Below are 15539 nucleotides of genomic sequence, written 5' to 3' on the forward strand. Positions count from 1 at the left end.
CACTTGAAAAATTAATGGATATATTTGGTTATTAGTTTATCTTTCATTGGACTGGCATTAATGCAGTTATTATGTTAGATATATTTTTTAAAAAACCTACTCAAATGACAACCTCAATATCATCAAAACTCCAGGGAATTTGGCCCCCTTCCTCTGGCTCCCCAAACACACAGCTGGGGAAAGAGCCCAGGGAAGTTGCCAACCGCCCAGGGACGCACATGTGCGCAGCATGTGAGGGCTGCCAGGTCCCCAGACCCTGACATACCTGCCATACTCCCTGGGCTGTCACTACAGAAACCACAGCCCCCGATGTGGGAGGGCCCTCCATGCCCTGGGCACTGTGGGCACGAGCCCAAGGGGCTCCGGACAGCCCGGCCTGCACCCACTTTACATTTGGTGGGTGAGCCACAGAAATGCAAGCAGAATGCTGAACATTCTACTGCCTTCTGTAACGAATATTTTACACAAGCAAGATGAACAACCCACAGTGCTCTGTGTCCTCTGGGTCTTTGAGGACCACACCCCAGGAAGGCAATTCTAGGGACGCCTTTAAGAATTCAGTCTGTGGGGAAGAGCCTTTATCAGCCTGACAGCCCTGTGTTCACTCTTTTGCCAGGTAGACCAACCATCCACGTTAGGCTGGGGCTGAGAAGTCTCGGGTCTGGAGGGGTCTCAGGTTTAGGGCTGGTGCGGTCCCCAACACACCTGCCTCCATTGCTCCCTGTTTGTCTTCCATGCCTGCAGACTTTTGGATTTTAGTGTCTATGTTCCCAATGCTTTCATGTCTACTCCTGTCCCTAGCATGGCTTCTGTAAAACTTAAGGTAGAGAAGGCTCTGGCTAGTAAGAAAATCCCAACTCCAGTTAGCTCAAGTGAATACAAAAGGACAACAAAGGACACATATCGGCCCACTGACACAGAGGACAGGAGGGAGAGCCTCTGTCAGGACAGCCGGGATGATGTGCAGTGCGTGGGTCCTGCGATGCTTCTCCCTCCTCCTCGTCCAGGACAGATGGCTTCCCTCTACACGGGGAAGAAAGAGACCGCATCCTTGTCACGTCCGCCCCAGACAGACAGAAAACCCAGAGGAAAGAGAGCAGTGTGATATGTATTTAAGTCCCAGGCAAGGATGAAGATTGGTCCAGCGTTGGTGTCAAGCCCCAAATTGTGTCCAGTGACCATGGCCATGGATCCAAGTGACCGCAACCACCCCAGCCTGGGTCATGGGTTCATTCTTGGCCCGTGGGGATAGGGCCTTCCGCTTGTCTGCCAGTCTTGAGACAAACACCACATCTCAGAGTGAGAATCAGCAGGACCCAAAAGAAGGAAGGAGAGGGACCGTCACCTGGGAGAGCTGGCCCACAGGACAGCAGCTGTCCTCCGCAGACTCGCCCACTGCCTTCCAGCCCCTGGACTCTGTGTGTTCTTTCCACACAAGCCCTGGGATGTCCTCAGGGCCTGGGGGCTTTGGTCAGGTCTCCAGGTGTGACATAGCTGCCTTGCTGCTGAGTTCAGTAATTAGACCAAAGCACAGCTTTTGGCCTCAGATTCGAGTGGGGTTTTTCACTCCATGATTCACAATTTGTGTCACCTTTTGGCCTATGTGTTAATCTCTCTGAATGTCTGAGTCCTTGTCTATAAGGCAGAAATGATCATGAGTGTGTCAGAACTCCCTCAAGGCAGATGCCTAAAAACACAGGGCAGTCACCCCCATCAAGGAGGAGGAGCCCCCTTGCAGCCCCAGGAGCCCTGGGTGAATCTGCTCCCAGCCCTGCCCTCCTCCTGTTCTGTTCCTGCCACCACTGAAGCCACCACTGAAGCCACCGCTGAAGCCACCACTGAAGCCACTGCTGAAGCCACTGCTGAAGCCACCACTGAGGCCACCGCTGAAGCCACCACTGAAGCCACAACTGAAGCTACCTCTGAAGCCACAACTGAAGCCACTGCTGAAGCCACCACTGAAGCCACAACTGAGGCCACCGCTGAAGCCGCCACTGAGGCCATGACTGAAGCCACTGCTGAAGCCACCGCTGAAGCCACCACTGTAGCTACCACTGAAGCCACGACTGAAGCTACCTCTGAAGCCACCACTGAGGCCATGACTGAAGCCACTGCTGAAGCCACCACTGAGGCCACCACTGAGGCCACCGCTGAGGCCACCACTGAAGCCACTGCTGAGGCCACCACTGAGGCCACTGCTGAGGCCACCACTGAAGCCACCAGTGAGGCCACCGCTGAAGCCACCACTGAGGCCACTGCTGAGGCCACCACTGAAGCCACCAGTGAGGCCACCGCTGAAGCCACCACTGAGGCCATGACTGAAGCCACCGCTGAAGCCACCACTGAGGCCACTGCTGAGGCCACCACTGAAGCCACCAGTGAGGCCACCGCTGAAGCCACCACTGAGGCCATGACTGAAGCCACCGCTGAAGCCACCACTGAGGCCACCGCTGAGGCCACCGCTGAGGCCACCACTGAAGCCACTGCTGAGGCCACCACTGAAGCCACCGCTGAGGCCACCGCTGAGGCCACTGCTGAAGCCACCAGTGAGGCCACCGCTGAAGCCACCACTGAGGCCATGACTGAAGCCACCGCTGAAGCCACCACTGAGGCCACTGCTGAAGCCACTGCTGAAGCCACGACTGAAGCTACCTCTGAAGCCACAACTGAAGCCACCGCTGAAGCCACTGCTGAAGCCACCATTGAGGCCACCACTGAAGCCACCGCTGAAGCCACTGCTGAAGCCACTGCTGAAGCCACCGCTGAAGCTGTGGTGGAGAGGTTGTATTTGCTGCCAGGATTGATGCCCCAGTGACTCAGTGTGGGCCGGGGACCCTGCATTTTAGAGTTGGTCTCACTTCATTCTTTCACTGTGAGAAGGACATTTGAGCACACACTGTTGGTTGCCTGGCTCTACCCATCTCCCCTTTTCCTTCCTAGAAGACCCCACTTGTTTGGGCCTGCCCTCTGCTTCATGGCCACGAGTTTTAGACACGGTTGGTCTGGTTTCCAGCCACCAGTGGTGGGTCCTGGAAGGTCAGAGCCAAGGTCCTTCCCAGTCGTGACCACTGAGTCCCCCGGGGTGGGGGATGCTGGGCTTCTGTGGGGAGGGGGCTCTGCAGAAGGAGCCCTGGGGCTGTCGTGTCCTGCCTGGAAGTGGTGAGGCGTCTGTGCAACTCTCAGAGGGCGGCCTCCTGACAGTCAAGGCGGGGAGGAAGCCGGAAAATCATCGCAGGGACTTTTTAAATTGCAAATTCCCTCTGAGAATAACTGAAGGGCCGTATTTTTCGTGTTGTACAATATATAGTGACTGTCATTGGGATTTTTAGAGAATCCATATAATCTTGAAGAGATTTCTAACTACATCTGAAGAATGTAAACAGTTTCATTAATCATCTGTCTAAGTCAAGTGAAGTTAGAACATTTTGGGATGTATTTAACTCCTTCAGTTTATTCCACAAATGATTGCTTTATAATTAAATGGACCTTAGGATATGTATACACAGAAGGAGAAGTCATTCACTGAAAGGCAGTGCTACCGTTAATCTTCTCTTCTAATTTCGATGGCTGCCTTTTGAATTTTTGATTTTGAAGAGCAAAACTTGAGGATCACAGGGTGATCACCGCTCTCCACATTTGTAAATGTAAACGTCACGTTTTGCTTTCTCAGTAAAAGAAGCTAAAGCACCAAGTGCATGTGGCAAAGTAATGAAATAACTATCTAACGAGAAGTGGAAAAAAAAAGAATAAAAGAGAGAGAAGGAGAAAATGGTCCAAGGACAAGGTAAGCCTTTGAGGTTGCCCTCATTCCTGGTTTACCGATGGTTAGTTTTTCCCTTGTGCAGACAGTATCCTGTCCTCTAAACTCTGGCCCAGGCAGCACCCACTCTGCTTTACAAAGACAGTTCTTTATGTCAGGAATTCTGTGTAAAACGGCACCGGCAGGAGACACATGGGTGCTCACACATCTGTCCTGCTCTCACCCCAGTATCCTTAGAGGACTTTCCCTCGATAAGAAAAGAAAGCTTCGGCCTCTCTGGTTTTATCCCAATACCCCACCTGCCTTTGGGATTCCTGCTTCCAGGTAACAGTTTTCGTTCCAAAAAGGAGTCTCTCTTTCTGACATGGCAACGTAGGAGTATTGAGTCTGTAAGGACAGTAAGATCCTACCTTCCTATTTTGCAGAGGACACAAATGACCGCAGACAATGCAGTGCAATGACTCTTGGTCATGCAACAGAGTTTGGATGGTTTAAAATAGTCAACATAGCTTCCTGAATGTGTTTTCCAAACAAGGCATTTGCTAAATCCTGAGGAAACACAGTTACGAGTGAGGTCCTTTCTCTGCGTCTCTGCTGGGGAGTTTACCAGCACGAGGCGTGAGGCCGGCCTGCTAGTCCACAGCAAACCATAATTGGATTCAGTTCCTAAATTTAATTCAGGACCAAAGAGGAATTATAAAACAAATGTCTTGGGTGCAAGATGGAAAGAGATGATAAAGAAGAAGCAGAAGTGGAGGCTGGGGTGACCGGAGGCTGGTGCTGGGTCAGAGGTGGAGGCGGCAGAGTGAACTCAGGTTTCGCTAAATATAGATACAGATACTTGCCGACACATGCATATACACTGGGGCTAGTGCCACCCATCTGTCCTGGTTCTGCCGGCTGAGAGGGTCCAGGAGTGAGGACGCCCAGGACCATCTGCACACCCAGAGCCCAGCCTCGGCTCCAATCAGAGCAGCCAGGACTTCTGGATAAATAGCTGATCCTGGGCTGGGGAAGGGGGTCGGGTAGGAAATACATAAGGTGAGCCTGCAGCATCTTGTTATTTGAAAAAGTAAGGAAGTACTCAAAAAAAATAGAGGTTTGTGAAAAGACCCAGGAGCTGATGAATGTGCCCAGTGGCCAAAGCTGGAAAAATTAGAGCAATACCATCAATAATGTTGCATTGCATTAGAACATGGATTATAAAGCAGACATCCACCAGTCTAGGTAGGTATAAACACATGATTGAGTAAAGAGATGGATTGGGGCAGAAAAGACAAATCTCCCATGAAGAGGGATTCCAAATATCAATGATTGATGTAGACGCTCTGCCCTCAAGAGATGGGACATAGCTCCCCATCCCTATGTGTGGGCTGTGCAGGGTGACTTCTCCCAGGTAGGAGGGGATGGAAAGGGGGACGAAGAAGGAGCAGGAGGAAAAGTGAAGGAACCTGACGGAATTGCTTCTGCCTGGTGATCAAGGTGAAGGCCCATGGTGATGCCCTGTTGAATAGCGTCACCCTTGGTACAATGTGGTGAATATGGTACTTACCTCTGTGCTCTGCATCTCCAAAGCCATCACCCAAGTCTCATCCTGAGAAAAACACCAGACAAATCCCAATACAAGGGCATCAAAAGTCATCAAGAACAAGGAAATTCTGAGAAGGTGTCTCGGCCAAGAAGAGCCTGAGGAGATGAGGTGACTAACTGTAACACAGCGTCCTGGGTGGGATCCTGAGACAGAGAAAGTACGTTAGGAGAAAAGTAAGAGAATCTGAACCGTTGTCTGGTTTAGTTACTAAGACTGGGTCAATATTGGTTCACTAATGATAACAGATGTAACATGTTCATTTCAGATATTAATAACAGGAAAGAAATGTATGTGGAGTGTACAGGACGTCTTTGTAGCCTCCACAATTTTTGTGTAAACTGAAAATTGTTCTAAAGTACAAAGTTTACTTTTAAAATGAAATAAACAAAAATAAAACCTACAACTAACATCATACATAAAGGTAAACTAATGAATGCTTTCTCCCTAAGATTGGAAACTAAGAGAGTATATCTCCTCTCACAATTCTTATTCACCACCGATCTGGTACAATACGGGGAGAGAAAGAAATTAAAGGCATACAGATTGGAAAGGAAGAAATATTAACTGTCTCTATTTGCAGACCACAGGATTGCCTACGTAGAAAATCCCAAGGATTCTTCAAACTCCTAGACCTAATAGGTGAGTTAGTTCAGCAAGTTTGCAGGACACAAGATCAACACACAAAACCAGTTGTACGTCCAGACACTAACAAAGAACATGTAGAGACCAAAATGAAAAACACAATATCAAGTACAATTGTGCCAAAGAAAATGAATCACTAACAAATCATGTTTAGGATCTGTATGCTGAGAATTACAAAATGCTGATGAAAGAAATCAAAGAAGACCTAAATAAATGGACGGCCGTCTCTAAATAAATGAACAGACATGTCGTGTTCGTGGCTTGGAAGACTCATAGGAAAAGACTCATCTCCCTAAATTGGTTCTTATGTTGAAAGCAATCCCTCTGAAAATTACAGAAAGCTTTTCAAATATAGATATGCTTATTCTAAGAATTTTTATGGGAAGTTTCAGGTTTTAGAATAGCTAAAACGATCTTTGAAAAAGAAGAAGAAAGCAGGAGGAATTACTCTACTGACGCTTATTAGCTGTCTACAGCCTTCAGGAGGGTGTGGCTATGGTGGAGAGAGACACACAGATTGATGGACAGAATACAGAAGCCAGCAGAGGACTCACACATTAGAAGTGAAACACAAGCCTATCAAACGTTTAGGGAAAAAAAGGAGACAAACGTTTGGATCCAGGACGGGGCTTAAAGCTCTTAGATACTGATGGCAAAGGCAGGACCCTCGAAAGGAAAAATTACACACTGGACCTCATCAAAGTATAAAACTTTCTTGGTGAAAGATTTTTATTAAGGTGATGAAAACCTAAGTCACAGACTCAGAGAAAATATTGGTTAAGAGAAAAATTTTGCAAACCACATATTTTGACAAATTACTATTAACCGACCTATAAAAAAAAGAACTCCCCAAAGTCAACAGTATAAAATAAATAATCCAACTAGAAAATGCCAAAAGATGTAAATGGGCATTTTGCCATGAAGATATACAGATGGCAAAAAAGCACATGAAGAGGTTCATTATTATTATTTAAGAAAATGCAAATTAAACCACAATTAGCTATCACATCACACTGACCAGAATGACCAAAATGACAGTGACAGCACCGAATGCCGTTGAAGAAGGAGAAACTGACTGGTGAGACTTGAAATGCTGCAGCCTCTCTGGAAACAGTTTGGCAGTTTCTTCTGAAACTAAATATCCAATTAACATCATTCTAACCCACGTCTGCACTCCAAGCCACAATCGCACACTTGGACATTAATCCCACAGAAATGAAAACTGACCCACAGAAAACTATGCACAAACACCCAGAGCAGCTTTATTCACAGTCAATAAATACCAGGTACAACCCAGATGTGTTTTCTGGTTGGACGTTTAAACATGCACTGTGGTACATCCACGTGTGCAACGCTCCTTAGAAACAGCTGCGGACTCGAGGCACACAGCTTGGGGGACTCTAAAGGGAATTGTGTTTAGTGAAAAAGCCAGTTTCACAAGGTTACATATTATATGATTCCATTTACATAACATTATTGAAATGGCAAAAGGTTAGAGACGGAGACCAGATCAGCAGTTGCCAGGGATTAGGGGTAGACGGGGTGGGAGGTGCGTGTGGTTACAAAAGGCAACACAAGAGCTCTGGTGGACTCACAACATACACATGTGAGAAGATTGCACACAGTCACACACACACACGTGCACATGCACACAGTCACACATGCACACACGCATGCACACACACGTGCACACACACACACACGAGTGCATGCAAAACTGGGGGGATCCTAGTAAGATCGGGGTGTTAGCCAATGTTCATATCCTGGTCATGACATTGTACATCTCGCAAGATGCTCTCATCGGGGTAAACGAGCTATGAGGCACATGGGATCATTGTGTGTTATTTCCTACAGCTGGGTGTGAATTTATAAGTATTTTAAAAAATTAATATCACTTTGCATATTTTGGTGGTTAGTCAATGCAGGCCTCTTTGCATTTGAGGTCATAAAGCCTAACCAAAGATCCCTGTGTTTGTTTTTCCCTGCGTTGTTAAGATTCGTTATGAAAAGTGAAAGATAATACATTTGAAAACACGGCTTCGCAAAATCAAACAGGAACGTTTGTCACAGAACTTTCCAGAACTTTTAGTATGGTAACGTGCATTGGATATTCTAGGTAGAGTAAGCTTATTTAACCCAGAAGCTCCCTTTTTTGTGATGGTGTGAGGGGGGGCACGTTCTCTTTGGGACTCTCACCGTCATCTTGCTGGAAGGACGGGCACCAAATGGGACTTTCTTCCCAATGCGTCTCCGCCCCTGAAACACTGTTGATTGCATGCTCTGAAATTTGAAAACTTATTTGTCCTGGGAAAAGAAGTTCTTAATAACTAACACACACACAGACTCCAACAATATTTCCTTTTGAAAACAAGCTCTGAGCAGCATGATTCTATCAATGACTTTCAAACTGGCTGACCTCCTGTGGAATCCTCAAGTCAGGACCCCTCCTCTGTCAGGAGGTGCCAGGTCCAGGATCTAATAAATCATGTCTCCAGCACACAAGATAATGATTTAAAAATGCATTGTATGCTGGCTGATGAATCAATTATAATGAGACATGATGCGTGATATACAATTCCATAAATTCAACCCACAAAGCATATTATATGCATTATGTCATGTTATATATTTATATCTATGTGTAAGGAATTATATAGACAACACATATTCGGTTACTGAGCCCCGAAGGTCCTGTACCAGGCACTACACATGCTAATGCACACGTCCTTCTCCATCATCAGGTCAACCTACCCGGCCTCACCTGTGGGGAAGATGAAGGGAACCGGTGGGGGGGCAGGTTAATGAAAAGCCAATGAGAGAGGACAGAGGGAGAATGAGGAGGTGGCCGTGGGCACTGCGGCCCTGGGCTGTGTTCTCCGTGAGAGGGCTGGAGGGAAGGAGGAGCCCTGGGCTTTGATCCGGGGTTGGGGGGGGGCGGGTCAGGTCCTTAGCGCAGGGCGGGGCAGGGGTTGGAGCCTGAGGAGTGGATGTCCGGACATCTGCAATTTGAAACAAATTTAAAAACCAAGTTGTGTGTACTGTGGTTTTCCCGTCTTCTTGCTCAGCCTTCCCAGCTGAGAACTGATCAGAGCATCTGTGTGTCCATGTCGCTCGGAACTGAGGATTCCCAGGGCCGTGCTTGGATCCACACAAGCAAAGCCCTGCGTGTTTAGGATTCCCATTCCCTAGAAGGACTCTTGAATCGTTACTGGCAACGTGAATCTAAGATTTGGGGAAGGGAGCTGAAGACTGAGGCCAAGACCGGGAGAAGTCGTGTCCCTTAAGTATGCTGAGGGCCAGGGGTTCTGAAAGGCAGTGAGTCTGACTTCAGAATCCGTATGGAAAAGGGAATCAAGAAGCCCTCATGAGAAAGGAGACTAGGGTTGGGGCTTAAAATGTGCAGAACAAAAGACAGGGAGTCCTTTCTGGGTGGAGAAGAAGATACAGCAGAATTCGCAGGGGTGAGGATGAATGTTCATTGACGGGTGAATAAAAATCAGCAGAAAACCACGGCTGTTTAAACATCTGCAGACACACTTGCGTCCACACACACCGTCACAGAGCCACCACCCTTGACAATGAGCCTTCTCACGTCTTTTAAGCTGTGACTTCACAGGTTGGAAATTTAGTGAAACTTGGTGAACATTGGAAGATTGGATACTCATCAGAGAGATTTTTACTAATTGCAGGGCAGCTGACAGAGGTGCATTTTCAAAGTAAGTCTTCGTCTTTCTGTGAAGATGTTTCCTAAATGTTTTAGAGGGCGAATCCGTCTCAGGAAAAGAATCCATAGCACGGCTTCATGGAAACACAAATGGAGAGGCCGGTGGACCCCTAGGAGGGTTCCTTTTTCAATCTGCCATCATCTGAAGAGTCTCTGATTCTAAGCTGCTTTAAATTTTCCAGCTGCTGTGAGCCTGCTTCCAAGGTCATTATACATGGGTCAGTAAAACGTCTGATAATCAGTCACTTGCTAGCGCCAGATCTGTTTCTAATGAGTTCAAAAGCGTTTGGTTCTTGCGAGTGGTGCATACACGCCTTTACCTTGTTCCACAGCTGTGTTGCATTGCAGGCATGCACCAGTGGTGTAACGTGAATTTGCTTCACTTGCTTCTTTACACGCATGTGTCTCTTGCCAACACTGCAGTGGAAGACAAGGACCCAAAATGAGGGAAAGAGAGACTGTTACGCGTGTGGGTGTGTTTAAATATTTATTACTATTTGCTTTCTATTTTTTTTTTGCACTTTTTTTGCAAAATACAGGAAAGAAAGAGAGAAAATAAGTCTGTGTGGGTTAGAACTAAAAAAATAGCCCTAAATCAAGAAGCATCGTTTTAATGGCAAACAGTTGAGATGGAGAAGTATGTTTATTTACACAACAAAGACGGGAATGCGTGGGATTTGCAGCTGTCTTCATCTTCCGTATTCATCAAGGACGTGCCCCATATGGAAGATGCTCCCTGGGGTCACCTGAGCTAACCTCTCTCTTTGGTGCAGCAAAGCAGAGTCTCGTTGCCCTTGCAGGGGAAGAATTGTCCTCGCTGGGAGCCAGAGCTTTCATCTTTGAGCAGTGACAAGTCGACATCACTGTTTTGTTACTTCTGTGAGATTAGTTCGGTCCAAGCAATCACAAATGAACTCAGAGGGGACAAACATTTGATTTTTAAAAGGTAAAATTGGATCAATACATAGTAAGAGCTTAAAAACCTAGAGGTCAGGATTTGTGAACCTAGAGCCTTAGCCTATTCACTTTTTAGAACGTTTTCTGTGGACAGGCTCTCCGTTCTGCTGGGATGGCTGCGCTTGCCCTCCGTGATGGTAGCCGAGTCTCACACCCGAGCCCACACGCAGTTTCCTTCCCGGCCGGGATGAGCTGGATACAAGGGGCCGCCACAAGGAGTGAACATAAGAAGCACATGGGTCACGTCTTCTCTCTCTTTTATGCCCCTCTCGCTATTTTTCAAACAAGATCTGGTCTGGGTTGTGCTTTTCAGCTCCTTCCTGAGATGACCTCCTTCTGGTCAGAGATACCGCAGTCCCGACGAGAAAGCCAAGTGTCATGGGAAACAGATGACGGCTGGCTCCTGTGCTTGCCTGGACTCCCCGTCCCAGGCTCTCATCCTGAAACCGCTCCCCATTCCCTCCTCCCGAGTCCCTGGCACCCGCCATTCTACTCTCGGTCTCTACGGACTCGACCTCTGGATGCTTCATGTAAGTGGAACACCACAGCACTTCTTTTTGTGACTGGCTTGTTCCCTTAGCATCGTGTCCTCGAGGTTCAGCCAGGCTGTGCCGGGGGTCGGAATCTGCTTCCTTTCTGAGGGTAAATAAAGGATGGGAAACTTATAAAGACAAACAATGCGCTTTTCCTTTTCTCTCTCTGGATCAACCTAGTTGTCTTTTTGCCTGGATGGTTTGGGAATGGATGGAGGTGGATGGAAAGGGTGGAGTAGAAATATTTTAGAAAAATGGCAAAAGAGGGGCTGCAGTCATATTAGACTTCTGACGCAGGTGGTGGAACTAGGCAGAAGGAAATGAGACTTGGAGCCCAGCTGTGAACCCAGGAAATAGACCCCAAATGTCTTCCTTCTCCCACCATCCTTCCTTCAGCAAGTCAGCCCTCCCCCAGAAGGGCAAAGGTCGTCGGGTCGTCCTCATATGTGGGAGGACACCTCGGGATTGGTGGAGAGAGGGGTTCAGGATGACCGGCTCACCCCTGCCTGGGCTTTGCCCACGAAAGAAGGAAGGTGACATCAAAGGCAATGTGTCTGGGCCCTCAGTGAACTGCCACATGGCCCTTCAGGCAGAGGGAGGCTGGCAGTTGGCCCGAGACGTCCTGTCCCTCACGGGGCCAGGGAGCAGCAAAGCGTCTCTCCGCGGAGCTCCGGTCGTAGCCTGTGGGAGAGGTGGGAGGCGTATCTGTGCCCCTGACAACCACCCAGGGCGGGACCAGGCTCCGATCACGTGGTCGAGGCTGATATGCTCACATATCAAGTCTGCACAGAGGAACAAAGGTGAAATAAACATTTGTGCATTAGAGTCTCATATGGTCTCGGTAAAAATGACCCTCTTCCTATGTCGATGGACACAGGTTGCTTCCATGTCCTGGCAACTGTAAATAGAGCTGCAGTGAACATCGTGGTGCTTGACTCTTTTTGACTTATGGTTTTCTCAGGGTATATGTCCAGTAGTGGGATTGCTGGGTCGTATGGTAGTTCTATTTTTAGTTTTTTAAGGAACCTCCATTTCAGCTCGGTGCTTCGTGACCACCTAGAGGGGTGGGATAGGGAGGGTGGGAGGGAGAATCAAGAAGGAGGGGACATCGGGATATACGTATACATATAGCTGATTCACTTTGTTATACAGCAGCAACTAACACAACATTGTAAAGCAATTATACTCCAATAAAGATGTTAAAAAAAATGACCCTCTCACTTTGAGCATTGCTCTGGTGGTGATTTGTCTGGGGAGCCAACCCAGGACTCCTGCTGAAATCTGGTCCAGGATGACCCTCCGCATGTCCAGTACTTCTGCAACCGCTAGACTCTGGGTGAATCTGGGTTTATGACCAAAGTAGCTTCCATGTGACAGCTCCCCCCAAATGTGATTCTAAACTGTATAAGTGTCTGTACTGTCAGAGGAAGTAGGGGTGAGAAATGTAAGTAACCACCTCACACATATTAGTAAGATTAGGAGACGGAGCTGTGTTTCTTTGCTGTAGGAAAAACAACCCGGGCACCTGCTGGCTGTACTGAATGGTTTCTCCATGCTTCCTCCAGGTGGACGGGCTTCGCTATGTTCAAACAGTACACTGAATAGGAAGTGCCAGGCAGGCAACAGAGACCCCATAAACAAACCCATGGGTGTGTACTTGGACCCCCAGCCCTGCTATGCAGAAGATTCGGTGTTTGTGATTCATTTTCCTCTGTATCACTGAGTCACTTGATGGTAGAACAAGAGGACTGGATGTAATGAGCAACTAGAGGAAAAAATAGCCAAAAGAAATAAGAAAATGTTTATGAAAACTTCGCTTCATTTACCAAAAAATTGTTCCGTATTAATCATTTGCAAAGAATGGGACACTTACATGAAACCAGATACACAAATCAGAGTATTAAAACATAGAAAAAAAAGTGTAAATTCCAACTGCTATGAGTTTGCTGAAAACATCTTGATTTTTTTAGTATGTTTCCCGTTTATTGTAACATTTGAATGCTGTCCAAATCATCTTTCATTCACACTTCAGCTCACTTTTGTTTGCGAGTGTTCAAAACAACAACGGCAAGGGAGAAAATGAATTGCAGCCCCGTTTCCTCCTTTTCTCCTTAAGCAGATGATTTTTATAATTTCTTTTTGCTTATTAATGTATTGTACTGTTGAATCACTGCAAGATAGGATGGCGGCCCTGCGACCTGAGGACACAGCTCCGGGTGAGAGAGAATGTTCCTGCAGGAAGACGGGTCCCTGGTCTTCTCAGATGCTCCCTCCTTGATCCCAAATTTGCCCCAGGCTCTTAGGTTCCGAAGGAGCCTATCTTTCTGGGACGGGTTTTTTTTTAATGGAAAATCTGCATGCAGCCATCATTCGAAAAGTAACACTACATCAGCATCTCTTTTCCAGGATACATCACGTGTGCACACACACACGCACACTCCCATCACATAACCCTTGCTGGTGTCCTGGGGGCTCATGTGTGGGGAATCCATCTACATGGATTCTCCATCCAGATTCTCCATCTCCTGCCACGTGAGCCTCACTCTGGGAGGGTGTGTGTTTGAGGGGGGTTGTTCAAAGCTGAGGCCGCAAAGAAAATCAAGGTGGGGAGGGTGGGTGGGCAGCTCCCTCGGGGGCCGGAAGGCAGACGAGGGCTGAAGGAGCAAGCTCTGAAGGATGGGAAGCCAGGGATGATGGGATCTGATCATGGTCTCCAAAGAGAACTTGGCTTCTCTCTGGGGATGGAGGAGGTGGAGGCTGAGGAAACTTGGCTGACAGACAGACAGACAGGACTGGGCATTTCAGAATACATCAGTTGGAGGCAGAAAGGTAAGATTTTGTGCCACGTGAACGTACGGTGATGAAGGGAGAACTGTCCAGATGGTTCCAGGTTTCCGGGGTGAACACAGTTGTGACGATTCAGGTGCCACTGTCCAGGTGGAAACATTAAAGAGGTGGGAGGGGCCCAAAGCACATCACTTCACAATTTTCTTTATTATCATCTCCTTTGAGGCTATCTTCATGGATTCATCTGCAGGATGGAAATGGCAGTGGGCTACCATGCCTCCTCTTCTCGCTTTGTTCTGTGACTTCAGAATAGTACGTTGAAATCAGCCTCGGTCTGAGTACAGTTGACCCCGAACAAGGCAGGGTTTGAACTGCTTGGGTCCACTTGTACTCGGGTTTTTTTCAACAAAAACATACTATAGCACCACACAATCCATGGTTGGTTGAACCCACGGCTATGAGGGTCGACTAGAAAGTTATCCGCAGATTTTCGACTGTGTGGAGGGTAAGCAGCCCTAACCCCCATGGTGCAGTGTTACGTGGTGGGACTATATTTACACCACAGAAATGATCGCATTGGAAACCAGGCCTCTCCTCCACCCCCACAGAGAGCTGGCTGTGCTGGCCCTGGACCAAGCCATGAAGAACTCGACACGTACTGACACCCAGATAGCCAAGAAGACCATGCATAGAGAACAGCTCCCAAGTCACCCACTTTCTGGAAGAAAAGTAACTCCATTTCCCTAATTTCTGGAACCATTTTGCCTGTGCTTCTTCCCGTCCCCACTCTGCTAATGTCCAGGTGTCCCTCTATAAGCAGTTAGGCATGACTAGTCCCTTATCCCCACCACGTGCCCTTTGCTGTATTTCAATGTTTGTGTCCCCAGAATTCACATGCTGAAACCCTAAAGCCCAGTATGATGGTGTTGAGAGGCAAGGCCTTTGTGAGGTGACAAGGTCATAAGGATGAAGCCCCCAGGATGGGATTAGTGCCCTAATAAGAGACCCCACAGAGCTCCCTACCCCTGCCCCTTGGAGGGTACAATGAGAAGCCTGTGAGCTGGAAGGGAATTCTCACCAGAACCCAGCTGTGCTGGTGCCCTGGTCTCAGAACTCCAGGCTCCAGAACTGTGAGAATAAACGTCCACTGTTTACAAGCTCCCCATTCTGTGGTCCTATGTTACAGTCTCTGGAATGGACTAAGACACTCTTCGTGCCTTCGTACTCTTCCTCTTTTTTTGTCTGTGATGGACAGCTACTCCTAGGGTCTGCTGATGTAAAGTGTTCAAAAAATCCCAAAGCTGTATTCCACCCTTTGATTATAGGTACCAAAGTATTAAAATTGATGTAGAAAAAAAAATTTATGTTACCTACAACACACAGAAAATGTTTTCTTTACAGGATTGTGGAAAACTTCCAGCATCAGTTACTAATAAAAATGGAAAATTTTAGGACAGGGATTACTTTATTTGATAAGAAATAGAAATGAATACCATTTTTATCCCCAGGAAGTGAAGGAGAGAATGAAAACAATTGCTGCTCTTT

The 15539-nt window shown here is 47.4% G+C and overlaps 1 protein-coding gene across 1 annotated transcript; it reads right to left on the reverse strand.

The window, feature by feature from the left end:
* Nucleotides 1–1606: 1606 nt before the first annotated feature.
* On the reverse strand, nt 1607–5339 carry LOC130704648 (uncharacterized). Its single transcript, XM_057527035.1, has 3 exons — nt 5313–5339; nt 1801–2791; nt 1607–1635 (listed from the first exon to the last, which is right to left on the reverse strand). Exons 1-3 carry the CDS (start codon nt 5337–5339, stop codon nt 1607–1609), a joined length of 1047 nt encoding a protein of 348 aa, XP_057383018.1.
* Between the last annotated feature and the right edge of the window lie 10200 nt (nt 5340–15539).

Source organism: Balaenoptera acutorostrata, chromosome 13, assembly GCF_949987535.1.
Source record: "Balaenoptera acutorostrata chromosome 13, mBalAcu1.1, whole genome shotgun sequence".
Classification (NCBI taxonomy): Eukaryota; Metazoa; Chordata; class Mammalia; order Artiodactyla; family Balaenopteridae; genus Balaenoptera; species Balaenoptera acutorostrata.

Excerpts from the sequence above, each read along its gene's own strand:
- LOC130704648 (XM_057527035.1), bottom strand. The coding sequence starts at position 5,339 with ATGGCTTTGGAGATGCAGAGCACAGAG. Across the intron at positions 2,792-5,312 it reads TGGAGATGCAGAGCACAGAG|CAAATACAACCTCTCCACCA; the intron begins GTAAGTACCATA and ends CAATCCTGGCAG. Across the intron at positions 1,636-1,800 it reads CTTCAGTGGTGGCTTCAGTG|ACAAGGACTCAGACATTCAG; the intron begins GTGGCAGGAACA and ends TCTGCCTTATAG.